Raw genomic sequence first — 25,384 nt, 5'->3', positions numbered from 1 at the left:
ATGTCATCATGGGAATGCCACATAGGTAAATAGAGTGGAGACCGTCATCATGGGAATGCCACATAGGTAAATAGAGTGGAGAACGTCATCATGGGAATGCCACATAGGTAAATAGAGTGGAGACCGTCATCATGGGAATGCCTCAGGTAAATAGAGTGGAGACCGTCATCATGGGAATGTGTGAAAGAAATTATTATATGTTATCATGAAGGTTTACACTAAAGGGAATGCTCTAAACTGTTCTGTGTATTGTGTTCTGATTTTAGTCGAGAAGCAGTACTTTTCCACAGAAACCACTTACCTTTAGGAATGTTTATGACATGATAAGAAATTAGGATTGCTCCATTACCTGAGACAAGACTTCTGGTAGAAGCTAGTTAGTAATTTGCAGCTGCATCTTCTTCTTACTCCATGTTGTGAAACCACTGTCGCTGCCAAATGTGAGGACCCGCCTGATGTGAGTCCGCATGCGCAAACTTTGCGACACCATTGTAGTACAACGAGCCAGGTAATGCTGGTGGTGTAGGCTACAGCATGAAGTGAAATGACAAGCGCATTTGTTTACGTTTGAAATCCACCAAGGTTTATGATGTTAAGCTTCATGTTTATTGAATTATTAGTTAAGCAGTGCATTCATTAGCCTACTAGTAACAGTAATACAACATAGCCCCATATGTTGACACTGAGCCTTATGCTGTAAACCGTTGACAAAATTATAAAACACTACGTTAAATAAACCTACATTATGCGTTAAGAGAAGCCAGATACGTTGATATTAAACCATGTATGAGCATGCACGTCTTGGATAGTTTGCTCCTGAGCCTTCTGCCGTAAACCGTTTGTGTTTGCGCATGCGGACTCACATCAGGCAGCGGCGGACTCACATCAGGCAGGGTCCTCTCATTTGGCAGCGACAACCACTGTTAATGATCAATGTATTTTGTAACCACTGATTTTAAATAAAAGGACTGTTTAGGGGAGAAGGAAGGCAGAAGCGATTCTCCGCCTAGGACCCGGGGTGTTAAACAGTCTGTCGAACTTTGCTCTGGTTTGTGGCGTCTTTATTCTGAGGTAACATAGTAAGTGTTTAGGGTTAATTCCCTGACAGAATGCCACATAGGTAAATAGAGTGGAGACCGTCATCATGGCAATGCCACATAGGTAAATAGAGTGGAGAACGTCATCATGGGAATGCCTCAGGTAAATAGGATACTGGCACCACTGCAGACATGGATGCTGTTGGGAGCTGATCGAGTGTGTGACAGTACAGTGAAGCTGCGCTTGCAAGATAAAGTCTGTAAAACTTGAACGAAAATACAACTTGATACAGGACATTGTGGAGAAAGTGTTCTGACAAATATATGTGGACTCATATGGAGATTTATTTTCTTGTTATTAACTCAGTTTGTGTCTGTAAATGGCTTTACACAGGTCTGTGATAGTGGGGGCAAGCAGCGCTGTATAACTGGTTCCTCTCGCATGGATATTAGTCAGTTTGTGCTCAAATGTGGAACATATTTAACACATTTCAAAGTCCTTCAAACAGGAGATGAACTTTTGATGACACTGTGAGGACAATGCATGGCAGACTACTCTAAAACACTCATTGCCCACATGTTTTAAAAAATGAATGTTATTACACACCAAAATGCACTGCAGTGCAGTTGGGTCGGGAATTGTATAGTATTTATTCTGGAGTCACTTAAATGTTTAATCCGAGCAATAACTTTCATTTATTATAATTCCAAAAACACCTCACAGGGTGCTCCATATAGTGAGGTGGGCCTCATGCATTTTGTGGGCCTCAGGTTGAGAATCACTGGCTTAAAGAGTGGGATGAGTACATTGGGATCATGCAGTCTGTGGGCCCCAGGTTGAGAATCACTGCCTTAAAGAGTGGGATGAGTACATTGGGATCATGCAGTCTGTGGGCCTCAGGTTAAGAATCACTGCCTTAAAGAGTGGGAAGAGTACACTGGGATCAGGCAGTCCGTGGGCCTCGGGTTGAGAATCACTGCCTTTAAGAGTGGGAGGAGTACATTGAGATATTGGGATTGACACAATCACCAGCAAGAGAAGACCAAGAGACTGGTCATGGCTGTTGGTACGCTCTCCTCTCTCCCCCTGCAAAAAGATGACTCAGATTTCTTCATTCCGTCAGATTTACATTAGACACTATACATTATTGTGGTCTTGGATCAGTATCGCAATGAGCAACAGTTCCATTGAGATACAGTCTTCTGTGGTAGTACATCCCCCTCCCTCTCCCCCTACTCCGTCCTTTAAAGATGTTTGTTCAGCTCTGGCAGTCCTCACATTCCTTCTAGCGTAATGAGTACTATGTTCAAATGCTTTTTCTGTGTCTGATCTTGTCCTGTCTCTCAAGGGGTCGTCTGAATGTCCTGGCCAATGTCATTCGTAAAGAGTTGGAGCAGATCTTCTGCCAGTTTGACTCTAAATTGGAGGCAGCAGATGAGGTGAGTGCATTTGCCATACAGAGGGCAGTTGACACCCTGTCTAGTTATACCAGCCAACAGGCTGCCATGGTTTGGGCTGATCAGGTCTTTTTGTGTCTGTTTCTCAGGGCTCTGGAGATGTGAAGTATCACTTGGGTATGTACCACAGAAGAATCAATCGCGTGACCGACCGGAACATCACACTTTCTCTGGTGGCCAACCCATCTCATCTGGAGGCAGTCAACCCTGTGGTTCAGGGCAAGTGCAAGGCGGAGCAGTTCTACTGTGGAGACACGGATGGCAAGAGGGTAAAGAGAGCCCAACAGATGGTTCATGCTCTAATAAAGGCCTGTACATAGAGTTACTAGAACATGATGGGCAGTTCTACTGTGGAGACACTGATGGGAAGAGGGTAATGCAGATCCCAACAGATGGTTCATGCTGTAATAAAAGCCTGTACATAGAGATACTAGAACATGATGGGCAGTTCTACTGTGGAGGGAAGGACTGATGGCAAGAGGGTAATGAGATCCCAACAGATGGTTCATGCTCTAATAAAAGCCTGTACATAGAGATTACATGGTAATGAATTGTGACATTAATATTGGAATGTATGTATGTGTTTCAGGTCATGTCAGTTCTGTTGCACGGGGATGCAGCCTTCGCTGGGCAGGGGATTGTCTACGAGACGTTCCACTTGAGTGACCTGCCGTCATACACCACACATGGCACAGTGCATGTTGTGGCCAACAACCAGGTACCTGATCATTAACGCCATCTCAAACAAAGCATGGTGCCAGCTGAGTTCTAACATTGTATGGCGCGAGCAGAACCAGTAGGTTGAGAACTCAGTTCTTGATAGGGTTTCTGAGCCAGGACTACTCATCGCACACATGTCACAGGACTGATGTCTGATGTATAGTGAACTCTAAGGGAACTTGGTGGGAATCTGTCAGTTTAAGGATGGCTAAGCGTTCCGAAACAGGACTGTGTGCGTACTGCAGAGCTGCACCACTGACAGGGGGAAGTTATCAACCATATTATAGTTTTAGATGAATAAAATCCCAATTTTTTAAATCCTTATATAGTCCAGATTTGCTACCTTAGGTACCCAGTGTTATTGCTGAAGTGTGAACTTTCTAGCTCTGTCAGGCCACCAGGAGAGACCTCTGGACGTCTCCGTCAGACTAATCTGCCTTCTGGACGCCTCCGTCAGACTAATCTGCCCTCTGTCTATCCAGATTGGCTTCACCACCGACCCTAGAGAATCGCGCTCCTCGCCCTATCCCACTGATGTGGCCCGAGTGGTCAATGCTCCCATCTTCCACGTGAACGCAGATGACCCTGAGGCTGTGGCCTATGTCTGTGAGGTGGCGGCTGAGTGGAGGGCCACCTTCCACAAGGACGTAGTGGTGGATCTGGTGAGTTTGTGTGTGTGTGTGTCTGCTTCAGCATGCAAACCTTCTGCCCTTCTGAGGAAACTGGAATACCGAGTGGCGTAGCGTATGTCCAGAGTGGAACGTCTTTGTATATTTCATTCTGTCTGTATTTGTGTGTATTTTGAAGACAGTGTTGTGTTTGTGACTCGGTGTGTATTTCAAAGACAGTGTTTTGTTGTCACTCAGTGTTTGTTTGTGTGTTCCAGGTGTGTTACAGGAGGAACGGCCACAATGAGATGGATGAGCCCATGTTCACTCAGCCACTCATGTACAAGCAGATCAAGAAGCAGAAGGGGGTGATGCAGAAGTATGCTGAGAAGCTCATCGAGGAGGGATCAGTGACTAGACAGGAGTATGAGGTAAGAGGATCAGACAGGAGTTTGAGGTAATGATCAGTGACTAGACAGGAGTATGAGGTAAGAGGATCAGACAGGAGTATGAGGTAATGATCAGTGACTAGACAGGAGTATGAGGTAAGAGGATCAGACAGGAGTATGAGGTAATGATCAGTGACTAGACAGGAGTATGAGGTAAGAGGATCAGACAGGAGTATGAGGTAATGATCAGTGACTAGACAGGAGTATGAGGTAAGAGGATCAGACAGGAGTATGAGGTAATGATCAGTGACTAGACAGGAGTATGAGGTAAGAGGATCAGACAGGAGTATGAGGTAATGATCAGTGACTAGACAGGAGTATGAGGTAAGAGGATCAGACAGGAGTTTGAGGTAATGATCAGTGACTAGACAGGAGTATGAGGTAAGAGGATCAGACAGGAGTATGAGGTAATGATCAGTGACTAGACAGGAGTATGAGGTAAGAGGATCAGACAGGAGTATGAGGTAATGATCAGTGACTAGACAGGAGTATGAGGTAAGAGGATCAGACAGGAGTATGAGGTAATGATCAGTGACTAGACAGGATTATGAGGTAAGAGGATCAGTGATCAGTGACTAGACAAGAGTATGAGGTAAGAGGATCAGTGAGGTAAGATGATCAGTGACTAGACAGGAGTATGAGGTAAGAGGATCAGTGATCAGTGACTAGACAAGAGTATGAGGTAAGAGGATCAGTGAGGTAAGAGGATCAGTGACTTGACAGAAGTATGAAGTAATGATCAGTGACTAGACAGCAATGTTCCCTCTAAGCTGCGCGCGCGCCCGCGCCCACGCAGGCCAGTCGAAGAGGCCGCGCAATGGATTTTTCAGACCACATAAACAGGTTTTTTTTTTAGGGTTTAACAATCTGAGCATCAAAGGGGATGTAGGCTAGGTAATAAACATTTAAAATACTGACATGTCTGACAACCAAGTCGGATGTGCGTTAGAATGTTTACATACTAAATTTCCTTTTGCTCTCTTGCTGGTCTCTGCTCCAGCAGTTATAGGCTACCATGGCGAAAAGAAAGGCAGAGCAGGTGCCCCAGAAAACGGTCTGCCTAACGTTTAAACATGAGCGTTTAGATGAAATAGTCCAAACTGACTCAGGTAGGATACAACTTTCAAACATATTTACATAGGCCTATGCTCGGAGGCAAACGCGAAAAGAGTTTGCTCGTGGGAAAACATGCAGTGAACAAAAGTGACATTATTCTGTTTGTCCTTAAAGTTTGTGAGCACTTGGATGCCCGCTTCCCCGAGCAGAGTGGGCTGCCTTTGAGCCGGACACATTGGATCGTGCAGTTAGTAAATTTGATCATGGGCTGAATGACGTGACCAATCTGGCGAAAAGGTTCGAAGCGCTTGTGGAGGAAGCATAATATGCGGTCCCGGGACGCATTTGTCGAATTCAAGTTCATGGTTATTGAAAAAAGGTGATCGCTGAAAAGTGAGCATTTTCCAGATCTGGTACAACTTCGACATTTGTGGCACATTCCAAGCTATATTTTCAATTAAACCTATTAGGCCGTATTCAAAGTGATCTTGATAACTGCAACAACATTTTGACATATGTTTAGTCAGAAAGGTGTGTCTTCCATAGGCCTGCAGACAAGATGAGCCAAACAGCCAGATAGGCCTAGCTCACTCAATGTAATTCAAATGACTTGGAATGTTTTGTAGCTTAGTTTGTTGCAAACCACTCCAGTTATTTTTTTTTTTTTATAAAGGCTACCTTTAGGAAAAAACATACCATAATTACTATATTTATTGTAAAGCACTGCATTTGCATTTTTCTTTCAATGAAGTTCTACTTAAATGTTAGCCTGACGATGTCATACTCATAATTCTAGTCAGAATATGAGTCTGAGACCGAACCATTGGGCTGTGATTATGGGGCGTGTTTCAACGAACCAGGAAAGAAAATTCCTCTTTGCTGAATTGGATACCTAGAACCAATCAGAGCAACGTAGTATTATTACCATCTGATAGATTAAACTTTTACCTGATCCCGTAGGAAGGACGGCAAAAACATCTTTTCAATCGACAAATGCCTTGATCGCGTTTCTCTGTTCCTCTTTCAAAATGAATGCGCTGTCAATATCTGTTGAGATATGCCTGCTCACGTTACTTAATTAGCACTCAAGGCTAGAAGCTACCATTTGTTTCAATGTTTTTTTTGTGTACGCGTTAGCATAACCGATCAATAATGGTCTAGAGTGCATCAATTAAGACCTACAATCTTTGGCAACACTCGTTTTGCGTATACACAACTAACCGAGTCAATGTAGACATAAAAAAAGTTGTGTAGATAGCTTAAATCATATAAAATATGTCCCACTAAGCTCCCGAGACGGCGCCATCTTTGTCCGATGTATAGGCTATTCTATCTATATCTGTCCATCAACGTATAAAGCCCGCCCTTACAATTTTATTGGTCAGATCACTTTTCGGTGGGCTTGAATCCCTCCCAACTAGCTCGACTCCAGACTGAATCTCCCAGACCAAAAATTTTGTGGGCGGAGTTCAGGCTGGTATCCAGGCTACTTAAATGTTGTACCTGCTGAGAAATGACTAAACACCTTGGATGCTTTTATTTTGTGTATAAATATATATCATTATTATCATTCATAACCAGTGAACCAGTCATAACCTCCCTAAACCTTATTTATTTTCAACCAAAGATCCTTTAAGTTCAACTAAACTGACTGGTAAAACACCATCATTAAAACGTTCCAAAGTCCAGCCATTATAAAGGATATTGAATAAATATTAACCTTGTAGACGTATTGATGCATTTGCTGTCATCTCTTTGGAAACCTATGGCTAACGCAGGCTCGTGGTCATTTTCATAAGGTCGCGTGTAGAGGTATATCGGATATATCGGTCGGCCGATGTATCGGGCCGATATTTGTCATTTTTTAATCTATCGGCATCGGCCGATTTAAAAAAAATAAATAAAATATATATATTTTTTTTTCTTGAAGTAACAACACATGAAAACATAAAATGTGATGGATTCAAGTTTTACAAACAATTTTCCCTTCCCTCCTCCCACGGCCCAGACAGCAACCCTAAAATAAAGACAAATCATAGTCTGTACACATACATATATGTATATACATTGAAGAAAAGAATAACTAAAATAATAATAACAAAAATAATGAATAATACATAAAAAAAATGGGGGGGGGGGGGGGGTTCTCTGGATTCCTAGATTATGGATGTTTGTAAGTATTAGGCTCTGTGTGTGTGTGTGTACGGGGGCACGGACTTCAGACTTAAGATACTAGTAGGGGAGTAAAATTGTGTGCATCTACTTATTATTAGTGTGACGCTTTAGCATGCAAATTAATGGGAAAACTTTGAGATATCGGCCCTAAAAATCGGCCCAAAAAAATCGGCAGCCCATACCGGCTATCGGTTAACCCTGACCTCTAAGTATCGGCATCGGCATCGGTTATAGAAAAACCCATATCGGTCGACCTCTAGTCGCGTGGTTTACGAATTGCTCACAGTGCTGAAATGTGCGCTCAGAATAAAAAATATTTGCTCAGTGCTGAAAAAAATTAGAGGGAACATTGCTAGACAGTAGTATGAGGTAATGATCAGTGACAAAACAGGAGTATGAGGTAAGAGGGCTGGTCGCGCTACAGTGTGTCTTGGTTGAGTCTAAAATATATGAGATATTCATTTAAAAGCTTTTTTTTCAAGTCAATTGAGATAACATTGTGAAAACCTGACATTGCTGCAAGTCACATTTTGATATCTGCCTCTGTACTGTTAAATATACCTTGAAGTCAAACATGTGGTACCTTCCCATACAATTGGCATGATGGCTGTGCTCACAAACCCACAAAATGTCCCTGTCCAGAATCTTTTCATAAATACTGTGTTATGTGTAGAAAAGTGCTCAGCACGGTTTAAGTGGTTACACATCCTTGCTACATATGGCCCATGGAGAGATAGACACTTTAGTGATAATGGTAATTAAATTCACCTCTTTTAAACAAATGAAACGTTGAGATGAGTGAAGGCACAAAAATGACAAAAAGACGCTTCATATTCTTCATATATCCTTGTCTTTTCCTTTGTTCAGGAGGAGATTGCTAAGTATGATAAGATTTGTGAGGAAGCACATGCGCGCTCCAAAGATGAGAAGATCCTTCACATTAAGCACTGGCTGGACTCCCCTTGGCCTGGTAAGTAGGGCTTGATGGCTGAAACCATCTCTCACTTTGGGAATCCTGGATTCAGATGAGGATGGGGGAAATCCTTGACCTTTGTTCTGCATTATTAGAAAGACAGCTGGTAACATACTGTAGGTTAGTAATGTATATTTTTTTAAAGACAGCTGGTTACATACCGTAGGTTGGTAATGTATGTTATTACTAAGACAGCTGGTAACATACTGTAGGTTGGTAATGTATATTATTAGAAAGACTGCTGATAACGTACTGTAGGTTGGTAATGTATATTATTAGAAAGACTGCTGGTAACGTACTGTAGGTTGGTAATGTATATAATTAGAAAGACAGCAGGTAACATACTGTAGGTTGGTAATGTATATTATTAGAAAGACTGCTGATAACGTACTGTAGGTTTGTAATATATATTATTAGATAGACAGCTGGTAACATACTGTAGGTTGGTAATGTATATTATTAGAAAGACAGCTGGTAACGTACTGTAGGTTGGTAATGCATATTACTAGAAAGACAGTTGATAATGTACTGTAGGTTGGTAATGTATATTACTAGAAAGACAGCTGGTAACGTACTGTAGGTTGGTAATGTATATGCATGTTTTGTAGGTTTCTTCACTCTTGATGGCCAGTCCAAGAGCATGAGCGCGCCCTCTACTGGCCTGACTGAGGAAGAGCTCTCACATATTGGACAGGTGGCGTCGTCTGTCCCTGTAGAGGACTTCACTATCCATGGAGGTAACAAACTCAAATATGTCTCTTATTTTTGGAATCCCATCACCTTTAAACACAGATGCTTCCTATGCCCTTGGTCACTCTGGTCTTCCTCCTGCCAGGTCTGAGTCGTGTGTTGAAGAGCCGAGGTGAGATGATCCGTAACCGCACGGTTGACTGGGCTCTGGGAGAGTACATGGCGTTCGGCTCCCTGCTGAAGGAGGGCATTCATGTGAGGCTCAGTGGCCAGGACGTGGAGAGAGGCACCTTCAGGTAACAGGGCATACACATCATATCTACTGCACAGATGACAGGGGTTTACAGACTCCATTGGTCTTCAAGTAACAGGGCATACACATCATATCTACTGCACAGATGACAGGGGTTTATTGGTCTTCAAGTAACAGGGCATACACATCATATCTACTGCACAGATGACAGGGGTTTACAGACTCCATTGGTCTTCAAGTAACAGGGCATACACATCATATCTACTGCACAGATGACAGGGGTTTACAGACTCTATTGGTGAAGGAAACAACAGAGAATTTCCACTTGTGAGAGATGGTTCATTACAAATGTGCGGTAGAGTTCAAAGGTCTTACTGCTTACCACTGATGTAACTCATCTGAAAAACTATTTATTGCCACGCATTTCTGCTCAGATAGGGTCTTGATGCTCGTCCTGGTACATTTACAGTGCATCAGGAAGTCAAAGCTAAGGCTTATTTTTAGGTTTTAAATCTCCTCAGCAGTTAATGTGACTTCTTTTAAGCCCTTGCTGTTTTTTGAATTATTGTTGTTCATTTTTGTCCTCTGTCAGCCACCGTCACCATGTTCTTCATGACCAAAATGTGGACAAGAGAACCTGCATCCCCATGAACCACATGGATCCCAACCAAGCCCCATACACCGTCTGCAACAGCTCTCTGTCTGAGTACGGAGTGCTAGGTCAGTGGGTACACCATCATAGTAGGGGCACCTGCACTGAACTAGGGTGGGAAAGGGATGTCTAGTGGGGGCAACAATGTGTTTTTAGTGTGTGTGCACAGCATTAATGAAGACGTTCATGTTAATAATAATAGGCTAAAACGTAAACCAATAGACTACATGCTGTTGATGGGCAGTCTCCTATTTTGCATGACCTATATAGTCAAGTAGGCTAACATTCAATTATTACAAATAAAAAGGACCTTTTTCTGAGCTAATTTACGAACGTTAAGGCTATTAACTAGGGATGTAAAGATTCACCGATTTGCATCGATGCACTGGCATAAAAGTTCACAAGGCAATTACGTCGATTTAAAAAAGTGTGCAAAGGTACACTTTGGTCTGTAGAACTAACTGCAAGGTGTTAGGCAATCCCTGCCATGGAACACCAACACCAATGTACAGGCTTAGTTAGTGTGAATGTGATTTTTGGACAAAGAAACAAGGCACAGATGAGCATGGCCTATCCAACGAGGAACAGGACTGCTTATGGGAAGCCCAGTGAGTGTGTCCAGCTGCCAGCGGAGTGCAGAGCAAGACGGATCATTCTTTCTTTGCAGCCTAGAGGTGGCCCCATACAAGGGGGCAGATAAGTGCCTGTGTTTTACTGAGAGGGAACATACTGTTGCCTGAAGGAGAGTAGCGAGGTCAATCACTGGTTTACCCCACACAGCAGCTAGAACTCTGAAGAGCGTGTTGTTAGATATCAGTCTATTTAACGTGATCAAACTGGCCTCCTGAACTTTTTGTAATCAATGGGATTTAATCAAGGTATTCATTCAGTGTGATTAAATCAAGGTCAAAGTCCTAATTAGCAATCATCCACTCAACTAGTTCCTACCTCTAGACACACCCACTACCTGTAAATTATACTGTATAAAAGATGTGAACTCATGTTAGTATGTTGAAAGAACCGTCGTGCAACATGCGATCGGATTGTCCTGTGACGCTGGAATAAACATATTTCTTATGTTGGACACTTTCCCGAGTTTTCCTGATTATCTGCAAACCTGACCTTGGATCAAAGAAACAGATCTTCTTCAGTGTGGTTGAACTAAGCGTGTATAGAGGCGTCTTCAGCCAGACACGCGCAGACATGATATCCCATACTATCTGTGTTGTACCTCATTCATCTCCTTCAGGGAACAGTGCTTATATGCCTAACCTTACCTTATTGTTCCTCTTGTCGGCCCTCTTTCATGTATCCACAGGTTTTGAGCTTGGCTTTGCTATGGCGAGTCCAAATGCCCTGGTTCTGTGGGAGGCCCAGTTTGGTGACTTCCACAACACGGCCCAATGCATCATTGATCAGTTCATCTGCCCTGGCCAGGCCAAGTGGGTTCGTCAGAACGGCATCGTGCTGCTGCTGCCCCACGGCATGGAGGGCATGGTGAGAGGAGGCGTTCTTTTCATGCGTCAACTCTCACAATGGACATCAAAGAAATATCAGAAATATCATTATTTCCCCCAATTTTTTAATATCTTGCTTTGGTCTGTTCTCTGTCACTCTACCCCTTGCTACAGGGTCCTGAGCATTCTTCAGCCCGCCCTGAGCGTTTCCTCCAGATGTGTAACGATGATCCTGATGTCTATCCGGTATGACAGAACCCATCAACACCCCATCCCCCCACCCCCCTCTATGCTGTATGAGCCAATTTTGTCCTCAGACACATACTCACACTCTCTTAGTCACTCACTCACTCACTCACTCTCACACACTCTCACTCACTCACTCACTCACTCACTCTCACACACTCTCACTCACTCACTCACTCACTCACTCTCACACACTCTCACTCACTCACTCACTCACTCACTCACTCTCACACACTCTCACTCACTCACTCACTCACTCACTCACTCACTTTATCACTCACTTTATCACTCACTCTCTCTCTCTCTCTCTCTCTCTCTCTCTCTCTCTCTCTCTCTCTCTCTCTCTCTCTCTCTCTCTTACTCTCTCTCTCTCTTACTCTTACTCTGTCTCTGGTCTCTCCAGGCTTTATGAGCCAATGTTGTACTCACTCACTCCCTCTGGTCTCCACAGAAAATCAACCCTGAGGACTTTGCCGTCCAGCAGCTGATTGACTGTAACTGGATCGTTTGCAACATTTCCAATCCAGCCAACCTGTTCCATGTACTGAGGAGGCAGATCTTGTACCCCTTCAGAAAGCCTGTAAGTCACAGTGGAGTTTCCAGTTATGTATATCCACAATTATAAAACAATTGGGTTCTAGCGCGTAATTTAGCTGTTTCTGATTGGACGAGAGACGTTCCATGCTATAGGTTAGTCGTCAACATACCTACAGTTACGGGACTTTTCACAGCTAAAAATAAATCAGTCCGCGATGAAACATTCGCATTGATGATAACCGTTAATTCAAAGTTTTCAAAATTCCAAACCAAGACGTTGACAATGGAACTATTTTTTGTTGCGGAAAAACAATGGCGAAATAAACCATTTTTAATCAATAACTTCGTGTTGAAATGTTAATTTGTTGACAGTAGAATTGTTTTATAAAAGCAATATAGCACTCGTTGGAGTGGGGTATAAAGGGATAATCCCACGGGTGTTGTTGCCTACGCCACTCGGCCTTCGGCCTCAATGGCTACGGCCGAACACCACCCGTGGGATTATCCTTTACCTACCCCACTCCCACTCGTGCTATATTGCTTAAATGTACACATGTTTACCTACTGCTTACTTACAAGGAGGGCAGTCTTGTTTATGGGAGCTTAGAATGTGAGGCTTTCCTGTAACTCTAGAATCCTGGGGCAGTTTTAGGCCTAGTATGATAGAGGTTTGTAAGTGTGGGCTGGGGCGTAAGGTTGCAGTAGGAGTGTGCAGACACTCATGCCCTGAGCAGATAGATGATGGAATTGTTGACACATTTGTTATACTACTACATACTTTCCAATGGCCATTTCTATGGACACACATGATTGTCCTTCATGCTCCATATCTTTCTCTTGGCAGCTCATTATTTTCACTCCAAAGTCTCTTCTGCGCCATCCTGAGGCCAAGTCCAACTTTGACGACATGCTTCCAGGTATGAAGGCGATTTGTTTTATACATAATGGATTTTTTTGTTTTATATCTTCTAATGATCTTTCCCTCTGATTGTAATTTATACGGTAAGCAACTGGTTAGACAGGATTTAATGATTTTCACAGTATAAAAGTCAAAAACCTCCTGGTCAACACTACCATCAAAGCATTAGCCACTAAAAAAAATATATACAAATTAGGGCTGGGCAAGTTAACGCGTTATTATCGCGTTAAATCAACAATTAATTAACGCTGACAATTAGTTTAGCGCACGTTAACGCAGGTTTTATTATTAGGGTTCATGCAGCGAAGCTGCAGGAAACCTTTTGTGTTTCTATTTAGGTTTCCTCCGGTAGGAGGTAACCTATTGTTATTGTAGGCTTTCTTATTATGTTAGTACCATGGGAGTCAATGGCAGCCCCTAGAACCATATGGTAACTTTTTGTGAAATTTGGCACACTCATTAAGGACAGTTCCTTCTTCATTCACACCAAGTTTCATGGCTCTCAATACACCACTCTAGCGCCACCAACAGGTCAAAGTTGGACTTTTGTAACACAAGCAACTTTTGAACCGTATGACCGATTTTCAAAAATGAGGTACCATTGGATTCCCTGGATCAAGACGAATTAAACCCACTCTATGGCGTCAATTTCCGGTTATATAGATTTTTCGCTATTTCCGGTTTTATCAAAAACCTTTGAAAGCCTACTCCTCCTACAATTTTTGGCAAATCTTCATCAAAATCACCAGAGATGATATTCAGACCTAACCTCACAAAAGTTATCAACAGAATTTTGATCCTCACAACCGTTTGTCCGGTACAGCCACTCAAATTCAGCTGAAAAGTTGCCAAACAGGAAGTGAAGTCATATCTTGGCAGATCTTTGTGAAATCAACACCAAACTTGATATGTCACTGGAAGACACTACAACATGTTCCCATGTGCAAAGGCAACTTCATATCTTAAAAAATGATTGATATAAAGCAAATTGGATACATTGTTAACGCTAAAATAATGCTTTACACATCAACAGGTCAAAAAGTGATACTCTGATTCAATCACAAGTTCATGTGAAGACACTTGAGAATGTTAAGTACACAAATCTGAAAAAAGTTGACTGTAAGATGAAAAGTGGATTTTTGGTGAATATTTGAAACATGCCTGCTTGGCTAATTTCTAGGGTGATTTTCAGTAGAAGGTCTCTCTCTCTGCGCCTTTGCTCCTCCGCGCGTGTGTGCTCCAGATTATCTCTCTCTCTCTCTCTCTCTCTCTCTCTCTCTCTCACACTCACACTCACACACACACACACACACACACACACACACACACACACACACACACACACACACACACACACACACACACACACGGACAGGCTCCTTTGACACGCGCAAGCACACACACACAACATTTAAGGAAATGTAGGGATGACCACACCCCTTCTCACTCTTAGCTTGAAGCCATGGCCCTTGAGGATCTTCAAAGGAATGCATTTGAAATGTAATATCCCATTGGCAAGTCTGCAGCATGGATCTTTCTATACAGTGACAAATTGTCACAAAAATACATTTTTCCCTGGTTCGCAATGTCTGGAGGAGGAAACTGCCATCGCTGCTTGCAGCTATATTTAGGTTTCCTCCGGTAGGAGGTAACCTATTGTTTCTGTTAGTATTATTTGAATTCTTGTACCATGGGAGTCAATGGCAGCCCCTAGAACCATATGGTAACTTTTTGTGAAATTTGGCACACTCATTAAGGACAGTCCCTTCTTCATTCACACCAAGTTTCATGGCTCCGACAATTGCACGGTGGTGTACTACATCAACCACCAGGGTGGCACCAAGTCCCTCCAGTGCTTGAGAGTGGCCCAGCGTCTGCTGCAGTGGGCCCTTCGTCGTCTCCTGAGCCTCCGGGCTGCGTATATGCCAGGGGCCGCCAACAGTCCGGCGGATATGCTGTCCTGGCGGGGCCCCGATCCCAGGGAGTGGCGGCTCAACCCAGCGGTGGTCCTCGCCATCTGGGACCGCTTTGGCAGGGCAGAGGTGGACCTCTTTGCTTGCCAGGAGACGACACACTGCCCCTCGTGGTTCAGTCTCCACGGCCCCAGTCCCCTGGGCCAGGACGCACTGGCACATGCGTGGCCGCGGCGACGGCTTTATACGTTTCCCCTGCTACCACTGTTAGTGCAGACTCTCCACAGAGTTATGGTGGACCGTCATTCGCTCCTGCTGGTCGTGGAGCCTACACGCTGCCCCCTGCCTACCATTCTGCGGTTCCTACAGTCACTGTTTGGCAAGGGTCTGGCACCTTCCACCATCAAGGTGTACGCTGCTGCCATCTCTGCACACCATGCCAGGGTTGACGGACGTACTGTGGGATCTCTCCGTCTGAGGCCCCCCCCCCCGGCGGGCCGGGTGCCCACGTGGGATCTGCCTTTGGTGCTGCAGGCTCTCTGCGGTGCGCCATTTGAGCCCTTGCTGACAGCAGATGTTGCATGGCTCTCCATGAAGATGGCGTTCCTTCTGGCTATTACATCTGCCAAGCGCGTTGGGGAATTGCACGCGCTGTCGGTTAGTGGGGACTTCCTGCAGTGGCACCCCGGGCGACAGTGGGTAACCCCTCTTTCCTGCCGAAGACCCTCTCTTCCGGCTTTGTTAATCAGCCTCTCAGCCTGTGTGCGTTTGCAGCAGATCAGGGGGAGAGGTCAGAACTTTTATGCCCTGTTCGTGCTCTCAGGATGTACGTGTCTCGTACTGAGGGTCTATGCGAGAAGATTTGCCAAGAGATAGCTTCCTGGGTTCACCTGTCACGGGGTCACCGGGTGACGTCACCCAGGTCACGTTTGACTTTGTTGCTATTAAGTCTCGACCTGCACGTTCCGTGTGATAATATCCATGTGCTGTAAGCACCGCCTCTGGCGGTCATCCAGAACTCATAGAACCGTGGTTATATACATAACCATCGTTTTGTATTTGTTTTGATAACATTGTTTAAGTTAAGAATTACACAAAGTATTTATTTGATGAAACTGCTACAATATAATGATAAATGTTTGCACAACAAATGTTTTGGCACTTTTGTTCATATGGCAGAACATTTAAAATAAAATGCGCTATACACTTCTTTTGAATTGATTATTGGATTTTGCATATAGAAATGCGATTAATCGTGATTAATCAGGGAAATCATGCGATTAATCGCGATTAAAAATTGTAATCGTTGCCCAGCCCTAATACAAATGTAAGATTTGGTGATTGTGTCACAAAAACTAAATGCAATTGTCCAGACACAAATATTTCTCAGAATCCCTCTAACACACCTTTGCCTCACTAGGCACTCATTTCCAGCGACTGATCTCCGAGGCTGGGCCCGCCGCAGAAAACCCAGCAGATGTGAAGCGTTTAGTGTTCTGCACTGGGAAGGTCTACTACGAGCTGAACCGTGAACGCAAGACCAGAGGCATGGAGAACACAGTTGCCATCAGTCGCATCGAGCAGGTATTTTGACCACATCCTTACAGTACATACAGGAAAACCCAGAGGGTAAAAGCAGATGATTCAAAACATGTTTGAATAGCACATCCCCATTGGCACCGCAAACCTTTATCAAACCCACTCATGGGCTCCAATCAAAACTGGTTGCCTCTCTGCTGCTTTAGGCTAAATATCCACCTAACTAGCCTATCAAATGTATCTGTGTAGATTTGAATGCTGAAAATGTGCCCAGTGAGAAATATGGACTAGGAAAATATTAGTAGCCAAATTATTGTTTTGCTTGCTTTATTGGTGTGTTTGTATTGGCATAAAACTTAAGAATCAAGTAAGTAAGTAAGACTTTATTTATATAGCACATTTCATACAAAAGTTGCAATTCAAAGTGCTTTACATAAAATCAATAAAGGCAAGCAGCAGGAGCAATACATGGAGTGAAAGATAAATAAAAATTATCAACATTGTATCAGAACCTGGTGTTAGAACCTGATCGGCTTCTAAAAGCATGATAAAAGGAATAAAAGTCATAAAACCCTTAAAACAGTTTAAAAGAGAGATAGTAAAAATAGTGCAAGTTACAGAGAAATAAATTGTGCCAGATAAAATTAATAAAGTGCTTTGGTAAAAAGAGAGGTTTTAAGCTGCCTTTTAAAGATGCCTAGGGTGTTTGCTTCCCTAATATCAATAATAAGTGTTCCATAATTTTGGGGCGTAATTGACAAAGGCTGCATCACCAATCTTCTTATGACTACTTCTGGTGACCTGTAACAGACCTTTATCTGATGATCGCAGTGTTCTAGCTGGTGTGTAGTTAGTAAGAGAGTTAGCAATGTAGCTAGGTCCCTGTCCATTTAGAGCTTTGTATGTGAGGAGGTGGGCCTTAAAGTAAATTCTAAAGGTAACAGGAAGCCAGTGTAAAGTAGATAGGACAGGACTAATGGGTTCTCTCCTTTTAGTTTTGGTTAATAGTCTAGCTGCAGAGTTTTGAATGAGCTGGAGTCTTTCTGTTGTTTTCTTGGGAAGACCAGTAAAAAGTGAATTACAGTAGTCTAGCCGGCTCGATATGAATGCATGAATAAGCTTCTCTGCATCATTTTGGTTTATGAATGGTCGTACCTTTGCTATGTTCCTGAGGTGAAAAAAAGCTTTTTTGGTCACTTTGTTAATGTGAGAGTTGAAATTCAAATCTGAGTCCAGGATGACACCAAGACTTATCACCTCAGGTTTAATCCACCGGGTAAGACCTCCTAGATTCTTGGTAAGCATCTCTCTTTTTGATTTGGGGCCGATAAGTAGGACTTCAGTTTTGTCCTCATTAAGTTTTAGAAAGTTATTGTTCATCCATTTGTTTATTGCCAATAAACAGTTGGTAATGGAGTTTATTGCTGTTGTATCATTAGGTTCAGCGGAAATATACAATTGTGTGTCATCCGCATAGCTATGAAAATCTATACTATATTCTCTGATGATGTCACTGAGTGGTAACATATAAAGCGAAAAGAGTAATGGACCTAAACAGCTCCCTTGTGCAACCCCGTAGCAGCTTTCATGTTTCTCGGATATATGGTCTCCTAGACTAACATAAAACTTCCTTCCTTTAATATATGTTTTGATCCAGTTCAATACACAGTCAGAAAACCCTATAAGATTTTCAAGTCTATTGATTAGGATGTCGTGATCAATGGTATCAAATGCTGCACTAAGATCTAACAGGATGAGGATAGAAAATTTATTTGCGTCACAGTTTTGTCTTAGGTCGCTAATTATTTTGGTGAGAGCGGTTTCAGTACTGTGATGTTTTCTGAAACCTGACTGAAAGACTTCCAAGATGTTATTTTCTTCCAGAAAGGAATCTATTTGGACTAATACTATCTTTTCTAGGACTTTACTAATAAATGGAAGATTAGATATCGGTCTATAGTTTGCTAGTGTACTGGTATCCAACTTGGGTTTCTTTAATAGCGGCTTTACAACAGCTGTTTTGAAGGCATCTAGGAAAACGCCAGTTCTAAGGGATGTGTTTATGATGTCAAGGACGGGACCTGAGACACTATCAAACACTCGCTTAAAGAATGCGGTGGGAATGGGATCAATATCTGAGGTTGTAGATTTACATTCGATGATGATTTTGGAGAGTTCACTTAGTGTGATACATGTAAAAGTTCTCATGGTTAAGTTGCCAGATCTACTGATGTCAATTTCACCTCCAGTAGTAGTAATACTAGCTCTGATCAATGTTATTTTGTTCTTGAAGAACTGAGCGAACTCTTCGCATGTAGCTGCTGAGGATAGTGGGGGGGCAGGGACAGTGTTTAGCAGCCGGTCAATGGTGGAGAACAGAACTCTGGAATTTCCGGCATTTTCTGTAATAATGTTGGAAAAATAATCCTTCCTTGCTAGACGGATGGTTTTGTTATAGGTAGTTAGTGCATCTTTGTAGATATTGTGGTGGATAGTGGTCTTTGTTTTTCTCCATTTTCTCTCTGCAACGCGACACTTTCTTTTTATTTCACTAACATTTTTATTTCTCAGCCATGGGGAGGTCCTTGTAAACTTCTTTTTAGTTTTAAGTGGGGCTACAGAGTCTAACACCGATGATAAGGCAATATTGAAGTTCTCTACCATTTCATTCAGAGAGCAGTCATGACTAGTTGGCTCATATAGAGCAATCTGCTCAGAAAATCTCTCCATAGCTTCATCGTCTAGATGTCTTTTATGGACTAAGAATTCTTTTGTGGTTTTTGGTAAGATGATTTCCACATCAAAAAGTATACAATGATGATCAGAGATGGGTAGATCAGTTATTGAAATATTATTGATGTTTAATCCAGTTGTTATTACTAGATCTAGTGTGTTTCCGTGCTGGTGTGTTGGATCCATTATGTGTTGAGTTAGGTTGAAACTGGGGGGGAGATTTAAAAGCTCAATAGTTCTAGGGTCTTCTTTTTTATTTACATCGATGTTTAGGTCTCCATTCAGGACTATTTTGTCATATCTGGTGACACATAGTGATAATAGTTCGGAGAATTCTTGTATGAATATTGGCGAGAGCTTGGGTGGCCGATATATAATAACAAACAATACAGTTTTGAGCTCTATAGCAAGATATTCAATTGATGTAAATTCACCTAGCTAATAGGGGTGGGCGATATACCGGTTTGATAGTAATACCACGATGTTGCCACGCCATGATATGGATTTTGCAATATCATGGATATCGCGATTTATTTATAATTCATACATTCGAATTTGGCATTAATATTTTTTATTCCAAATTTCAACTGAGTGATAGTACTAAGTAGCTACATCTTTTTTGTATTTTAATCTAACCTTTATGGGTTCTTACGAATAAAAGAATGTATGTTAATGGTTAATATGTGGACCTATTTTTTTGAGCGCACGTCGCATGCACTTGTTGCGCGCATGTAGTGGTAGGCAGCTGCAGTTAGGAGGCAGGTTAACTTTAGAGGAAAACATTAACAATCCAGGATGAGCAAAAACCCAAAAATTGATGTTGCTCAAGGGCAGGAGGATGAATTGGTTAAGAAGAAAGGGGGCACCTCTGTTGTTTGGAACTGGTTTTGCTTTAAAATCCCCGACCAAAAAAGAATAATAGACAGTTGAGTCGCCTTGTTGTTTTAGCCAAAGGTGTAGGCACCAGCAACCTGTAAAATCAACATTCAATTGGCAGCTTGCAAATTGTCTACTGGTTGTTTATCATATTTCATATCATCATTCTTAACACACATAGGTAAGTTACATACAGTTTGAAGCTGATAGCTTGTGATGAACTCGTGTTAATATGTGTGAAAATGAACTCTTTCATACGAAGTTGCAAAGGCACCCTGAGGGTTACTACCTTTTCCCATTATAATTGTATGAGTTAAATCGAGAGAACTATAGCCTATCATCAGCTAGATAACTAGCTATCATTTCATGCAAATGTAACTCTTCCATTTTAATCGTTTATGCTAAGGTTAAGCTAGCACAGCAATTCGATAACCAGTAACAACCAGGAAACACAACTTTAGCTGCAAAGTTTAATTTCTCAAAATCAGCTCACAATCACCGTCTTGGGTTCAAAGTGATTACTTGTGTGATGATAAATGACTCCACATACAGTAGATATAACAATCCTAAGAGAAATAATGGGAAATCGACAGAGCAAGGGCTGACTCTGATATCAATGTAATGTTAATACATATTGCTCATGCTAATATTTAGTCTCCACTCTTCGTCCAAAGCCAAATCTAAGGTCCAACATTTATCAAAAGCAACATGACTAGTCGATAGCGATATTTTATGCCCCGTCGTTTGAAGCGTACCTTTTAGCTCATTGGTCTTGGTCTCCCATTATTTAACATTTACGTTTCGATTGAAATTCCAGTTTCAGGCTCTCGCACGGCCCCTTCATTAAGTAACCTACTGTTTGCCTCCCATCAGTGCTTTTTCACTGCGGGTTTATGTCAGATCAGCAAAACGAAATAGGTTCTACACATACGTGAAATACATAACCTATTTAATGGTGGACAGGACATATAATACAAGTGTCCACAAATACTACAGAAAGCAAAAGGCGTGCGCTCAACCCAGTTAGTAGGGGATTGCACAATCTGAGATCAGGCGCTGTTCGGCGCTGTTCGTCGCTGTGGCGCTGCCTCACCTCGCATGTCTCCTCTGTTTGAACAGTAAATGCGCAAATTCGGCAATTTCTGATTATAAAAATGATTGGAATCATACCGAAATTACAGTTGTAGCACATATCAGTAGAGAATTATTTATTTAATTTGATCATTATTCGATTTATACTTTTCATGATGACATATTTTGCCTTAACTAATATCATTAAGCTAATAATGGCTAATAAAATGTGATTCTGATTTTTTACCCTCATATATCGTGATATCATATCGATATCGTCTGAACAGTGGAAAATATCGTGATATGAATTTTAGCTCACATCGCCCACCCCTACTAGCTAAGTGATTTTGAACATCAGTTTAGATGAGAAAATAGCTGCGACTCCTCCACCTCTTTTTGATTTCCTAGAAACTTGGTGGAAGCTGTAATCAGGAGGACACGCTTCTATCAAAGTTGCTGTTGCCGTGTCATCATTTAGCCAAGTTTCTGTTAGACAGATACAATCTAAATTGTTTTCTTTAACCAGATCGTTAACCAGAAAGGTTTAGTTATTTAGAGATCTGACATTTAGAAGGGCCAGTTTCATCTGTGGGGTATTAACAGGTAAAACAGGGGGAGATATGTTTGTAGGAAGAACATGGATAGTTTTCAACCTTCTAGAACGAGTTTTGGGTTTATAACCATGCATTTTACCATGCCATTTGCTGTTTATGATGACCCGTATGTTTGATGAAATAGCATGGTGGCTGTCCTATTGTTGTTTTTCTTTGGGCTGAAAGTCCATATTACTGAGTTCATGGGTCTCCACAGCCTCCTCCAGGGCATGTTCCTCCACATTCAGTAGCTGGGTGAATTTTTTTTTAAGTATCTCGCTGCCAGTTTTTTTGTGCAGGATATCAAATGAGCCCATGTGGATGATAATCTTTGCATTGTTTGGTTTATTCTTGAGGATTGTATCTCTGACAACAGTTCCTCGACTGATGTGTTGCTAAGGCAAAGATTTTCTGTCCTTGCAAGTTTGACATGTTCTGTCATGGCATCTCCAACCAAGATAGTGGCCATCTGTGGCGTTGTGTTTGCATTACACACAATTGCTTTATCAGTGGTTATGGGGCCAGTTCTTGGGTTACATGCTCAATGGGCCTCCATATACAGTGCCTTGCATAAGTATTCACCCCCTTGGATGTTTTTCCCTTTTATTGCTTTTATAAATCAATCTTGGTCAATATAAGTTGGCTTTTTTGACAAAAGAAATCACAAAAATGCCCTCTTCAATGTCAAAGTGAAAACGGATTTTTTAACAGTTATGTCAATTAAGTAAAAATATGTAATGAAAAATAAGAAATTGCATAAGTATTCACCTCCTTTAAAGTGACTGACCTTATTCAACGGAGGTCCAGCCAATTGGTACTAGAAGTCTCACAATTAGTGAAATATGGATCAGTGTGCAGTGAATGTGTCTCAAGTGATTGTAGTATAACTGTGTCTGGAAGGTCCATTCACTGGTCAGTATTCAGTAATCAGTATTCCTGGCTACCCTTACACCATGAAGACTAAAGAACACTCTGAGCAACTCAGAGAAAAGGTTATTGAAAAGTATAAGTCAGGGGAAGGATAAATAAAAATGTCCAAGGCACTAGACACCCCAGGAATTCTGTTAAATCCATCATCAAGAAAGGGAAGGAATATGGCACATATGTAAATCTGGCTAGAGCAGGCCGTCCCCACAAATTGAGTGACCGTGCAAGAAGGAGACTAGTGAGAGAGGCCACCAAGACTTCAGAAGCAAAGTTTGGAGAGACTATGCAAACAACAACTTTTGTTTTCATTTTGACATTAAAGAGGGCTTTTTTATTTTTGTGTCAAAATAGCCAACTTATATTGACCAAGATTGATTTATAAAAGCAATAAAAGGGTGAATACTTATGCAAGGCACTGTATATATATATATATATATATGCTCACTAGAGAGATTCTGGATGTGAAAGGCATAAAAGCCTAAAACAACATCTAGCCCTGTCTGAGTGAACTGACTCAAAACACTCATTTGTGTCTCCATTTTTGTTTCTGTCAGCTCTCTCCATTCCCCTTCGACCTGCTGAAGAGTGAGACTGAGAAGTACCCCAACGCTGACATCGTGTGGTGCCAGGAGGAGCACAAGAACCAGGGCTACTACGACTACGTCAAGCCACGCATGCGCACCACCATCGCCCGTGTCAAGCCTGTCTGGTGAGGTCCCCGTGAGGGCTTCATGGCCTCAGACCACTTCATGTTAGGAACTGGTTTTGTCCATGTTCAACAGTCGGATATTGAGATGCACAGCAAACAAATGGATGGTTTTTAGTACAAGTCATCAGAGCAATCTGTTTCCTAATATACATCAATGCACTGTTGAATATCTAAAGCATGATTGAACTATGCACAATGCACATGTAGGGACATTTCTGACCTGTCAATCTTTGTTGTGTGTCTGTGTCTGTCTGTCTGTCTGTCTGTCTGTAGGTACGCTGGACGTGGATCAGCCGCAGCGCCTGCCACTGGGAATAAGAAAGCCCATCTGTTGGAGTTGTCTCGTTTCCTGGACACTGCTTTCGACTTGGACGCCTTCAAAGAACACGAGTAACAGACTCCCAGCCCTGTAGACGATTGAACCTGTGTTCATATTTCACCTCCAAACAGTGTAGATTCTCTCTCTGGCACATCAGGCATTCCCCCACATGCCCTGTGTAATTGTGTGTGTGGTAATGCAGCCTCATTCTGTGTCCACCACGTTTCCTTCAAAATTAACCCAAACAATCTAGACTCAAACTCAAAACATTTCTTGTGTTAATGTCTGCATCCCCACTTTATGGACGAAAGTAATGTTGCATCTACTGTAAGATGGAGTTTTGACTTCCTCAGGAGAATATATATATAATGACAAGGTTTTAGCATTTTACCCCAGGTTTGAACATGGTTTGTGTCTCTCTCTAAAATCCCCCAAATAATCCCCTCATGTTCCGTGTCCTTCATCCCCTGGCTCTCCGTGGCCATTGCCACCTTCATCACCACTTTTAAGCAACGTAAGGCTTTGCATTATTTTGTGCTGTGATATATTTTCTTTATTTCCTTCTGATTGTTTAAGCTTCAATATGAGTATACTATTAACTGTTTGAGGAAACAGACTGCGGGGTGTCAATGTAACATGGTGACACGGTCTTCAGTGGTCTAGTCAGTCAGAATGGAGCAATGCATCAGCATTTAAAAGAGGTAAACTTTCCCTATCACACAGTGAGTTAGTTTGGAATTTGGACAGGCACATGGGTGGGAGCATTTTCCTGGGGTCAGGATAATAGAGTTGCCATAGAAATGGAGGGGTTGTATATTGCGTTTGTGGCCTTGATCTCTGTTTTCTTCTATATAAGATCAACTCTGATCACTATTGAAAGGCATACTGAAGAGTATGTGTTCAACACGTGCACTTCCAACAGTATGATGGAAATGTCTTTTTGTAATGGGCACCTGATCTTGGTTTCTTTTACTGCTCACTTTTTCCTCCAGTGCCAAAAGGTGAAGGGGTGTGTGAATTATAATGCAACAGTCTAAAAAGGAAATCATGCCATTTTAGCTCAGCGGTTAACAATAAACAAATCCTGTGGAGAGAGCAAATGATTTATTTATTTTCATATGGAATATTTTAATTATTTCCATGTTATGTTGCTTCATTGAATAAAAACATTATCTTCTCACTCTGCCTCATTTTGTTCTTGCTTTCTTGTTTGTTTCTTTAGGGATTAATTCAAAATATGAAATGCATTATAAACATTTAATGCAATTAAAGTAGCTTTGTGGGTTTATTACTATTTCTGTTAGTGCATATATATGGTTAAAATATCATACACCTGACCGTTATATTAATTAGTTGCTATTATTGAGCACTTCAACTTACCACTAACCTAATGGGCTACACACCACGTTCTCCCACGTCTTCATATAACAACAAGAGCAATCCGAGATTTCTGACCTCCAGCAAGGGTTGGCGT

At 42.0% G+C, this 25,384-nt stretch overlaps 1 protein-coding gene across 3 annotated transcripts in view; it reads left to right on the top strand.

Moving 5' to 3' along the window:
• Positions 1-25,090, top strand: part of LOC308377522 (2-oxoglutarate dehydrogenase complex component E1-like) — a 57,725-nt gene extending 32,635 nt beyond the window's left edge. For all 3 annotated transcript variants that reach the window (XM_080854213.1, XM_080854212.1, XM_080854214.1), the window contains 16 exons: positions 2,387-2,477; positions 2,585-2,764; positions 3,085-3,213; positions 3,698-3,877; positions 4,102-4,254; positions 8,371-8,473; positions 9,085-9,213; positions 9,312-9,462; positions 10,012-10,139; positions 11,390-11,568; positions 11,703-11,774; positions 12,226-12,354; positions 13,156-13,228; positions 16,564-16,727; positions 23,437-23,591; positions 23,865-25,090. In XM_080854213.1, coding sequence (XP_080710339.1) covers positions 2,387-2,477; positions 2,585-2,764; positions 3,085-3,213; positions 3,698-3,877; positions 4,102-4,254; positions 8,371-8,473; positions 9,085-9,213; positions 9,312-9,462; positions 10,012-10,139; positions 11,390-11,568; positions 11,703-11,774; positions 12,226-12,354; positions 13,156-13,228; positions 16,564-16,727; positions 23,437-23,591; positions 23,865-23,985 — 2,137 coding nt within the window. In that variant the 3' untranslated portion in view covers positions 23,986-25,090. The remainder of the gene's footprint in view (positions 1-2,386; positions 2,478-2,584; positions 2,765-3,084; positions 3,214-3,697; positions 3,878-4,101; positions 4,255-8,370; positions 8,474-9,084; positions 9,214-9,311; positions 9,463-10,011; positions 10,140-11,389; positions 11,569-11,702; positions 11,775-12,225; positions 12,355-13,155; positions 13,229-16,563; positions 16,728-23,436; positions 23,592-23,864) is intronic.
• Positions 25,091-25,384: the final 294 nt, after the last annotated feature.

The sequence above is a fragment of the Sprattus sprattus genome (genome assembly GCF_963457725.1).
Source record: "Sprattus sprattus genome assembly, chromosome: 16".
NCBI classification, from domain to species: domain Eukaryota; kingdom Metazoa; phylum Chordata; class Actinopteri; order Clupeiformes; family Clupeidae; genus Sprattus; species Sprattus sprattus.
This window is presented reverse-complemented; position numbering and strand designations above follow the sequence as displayed.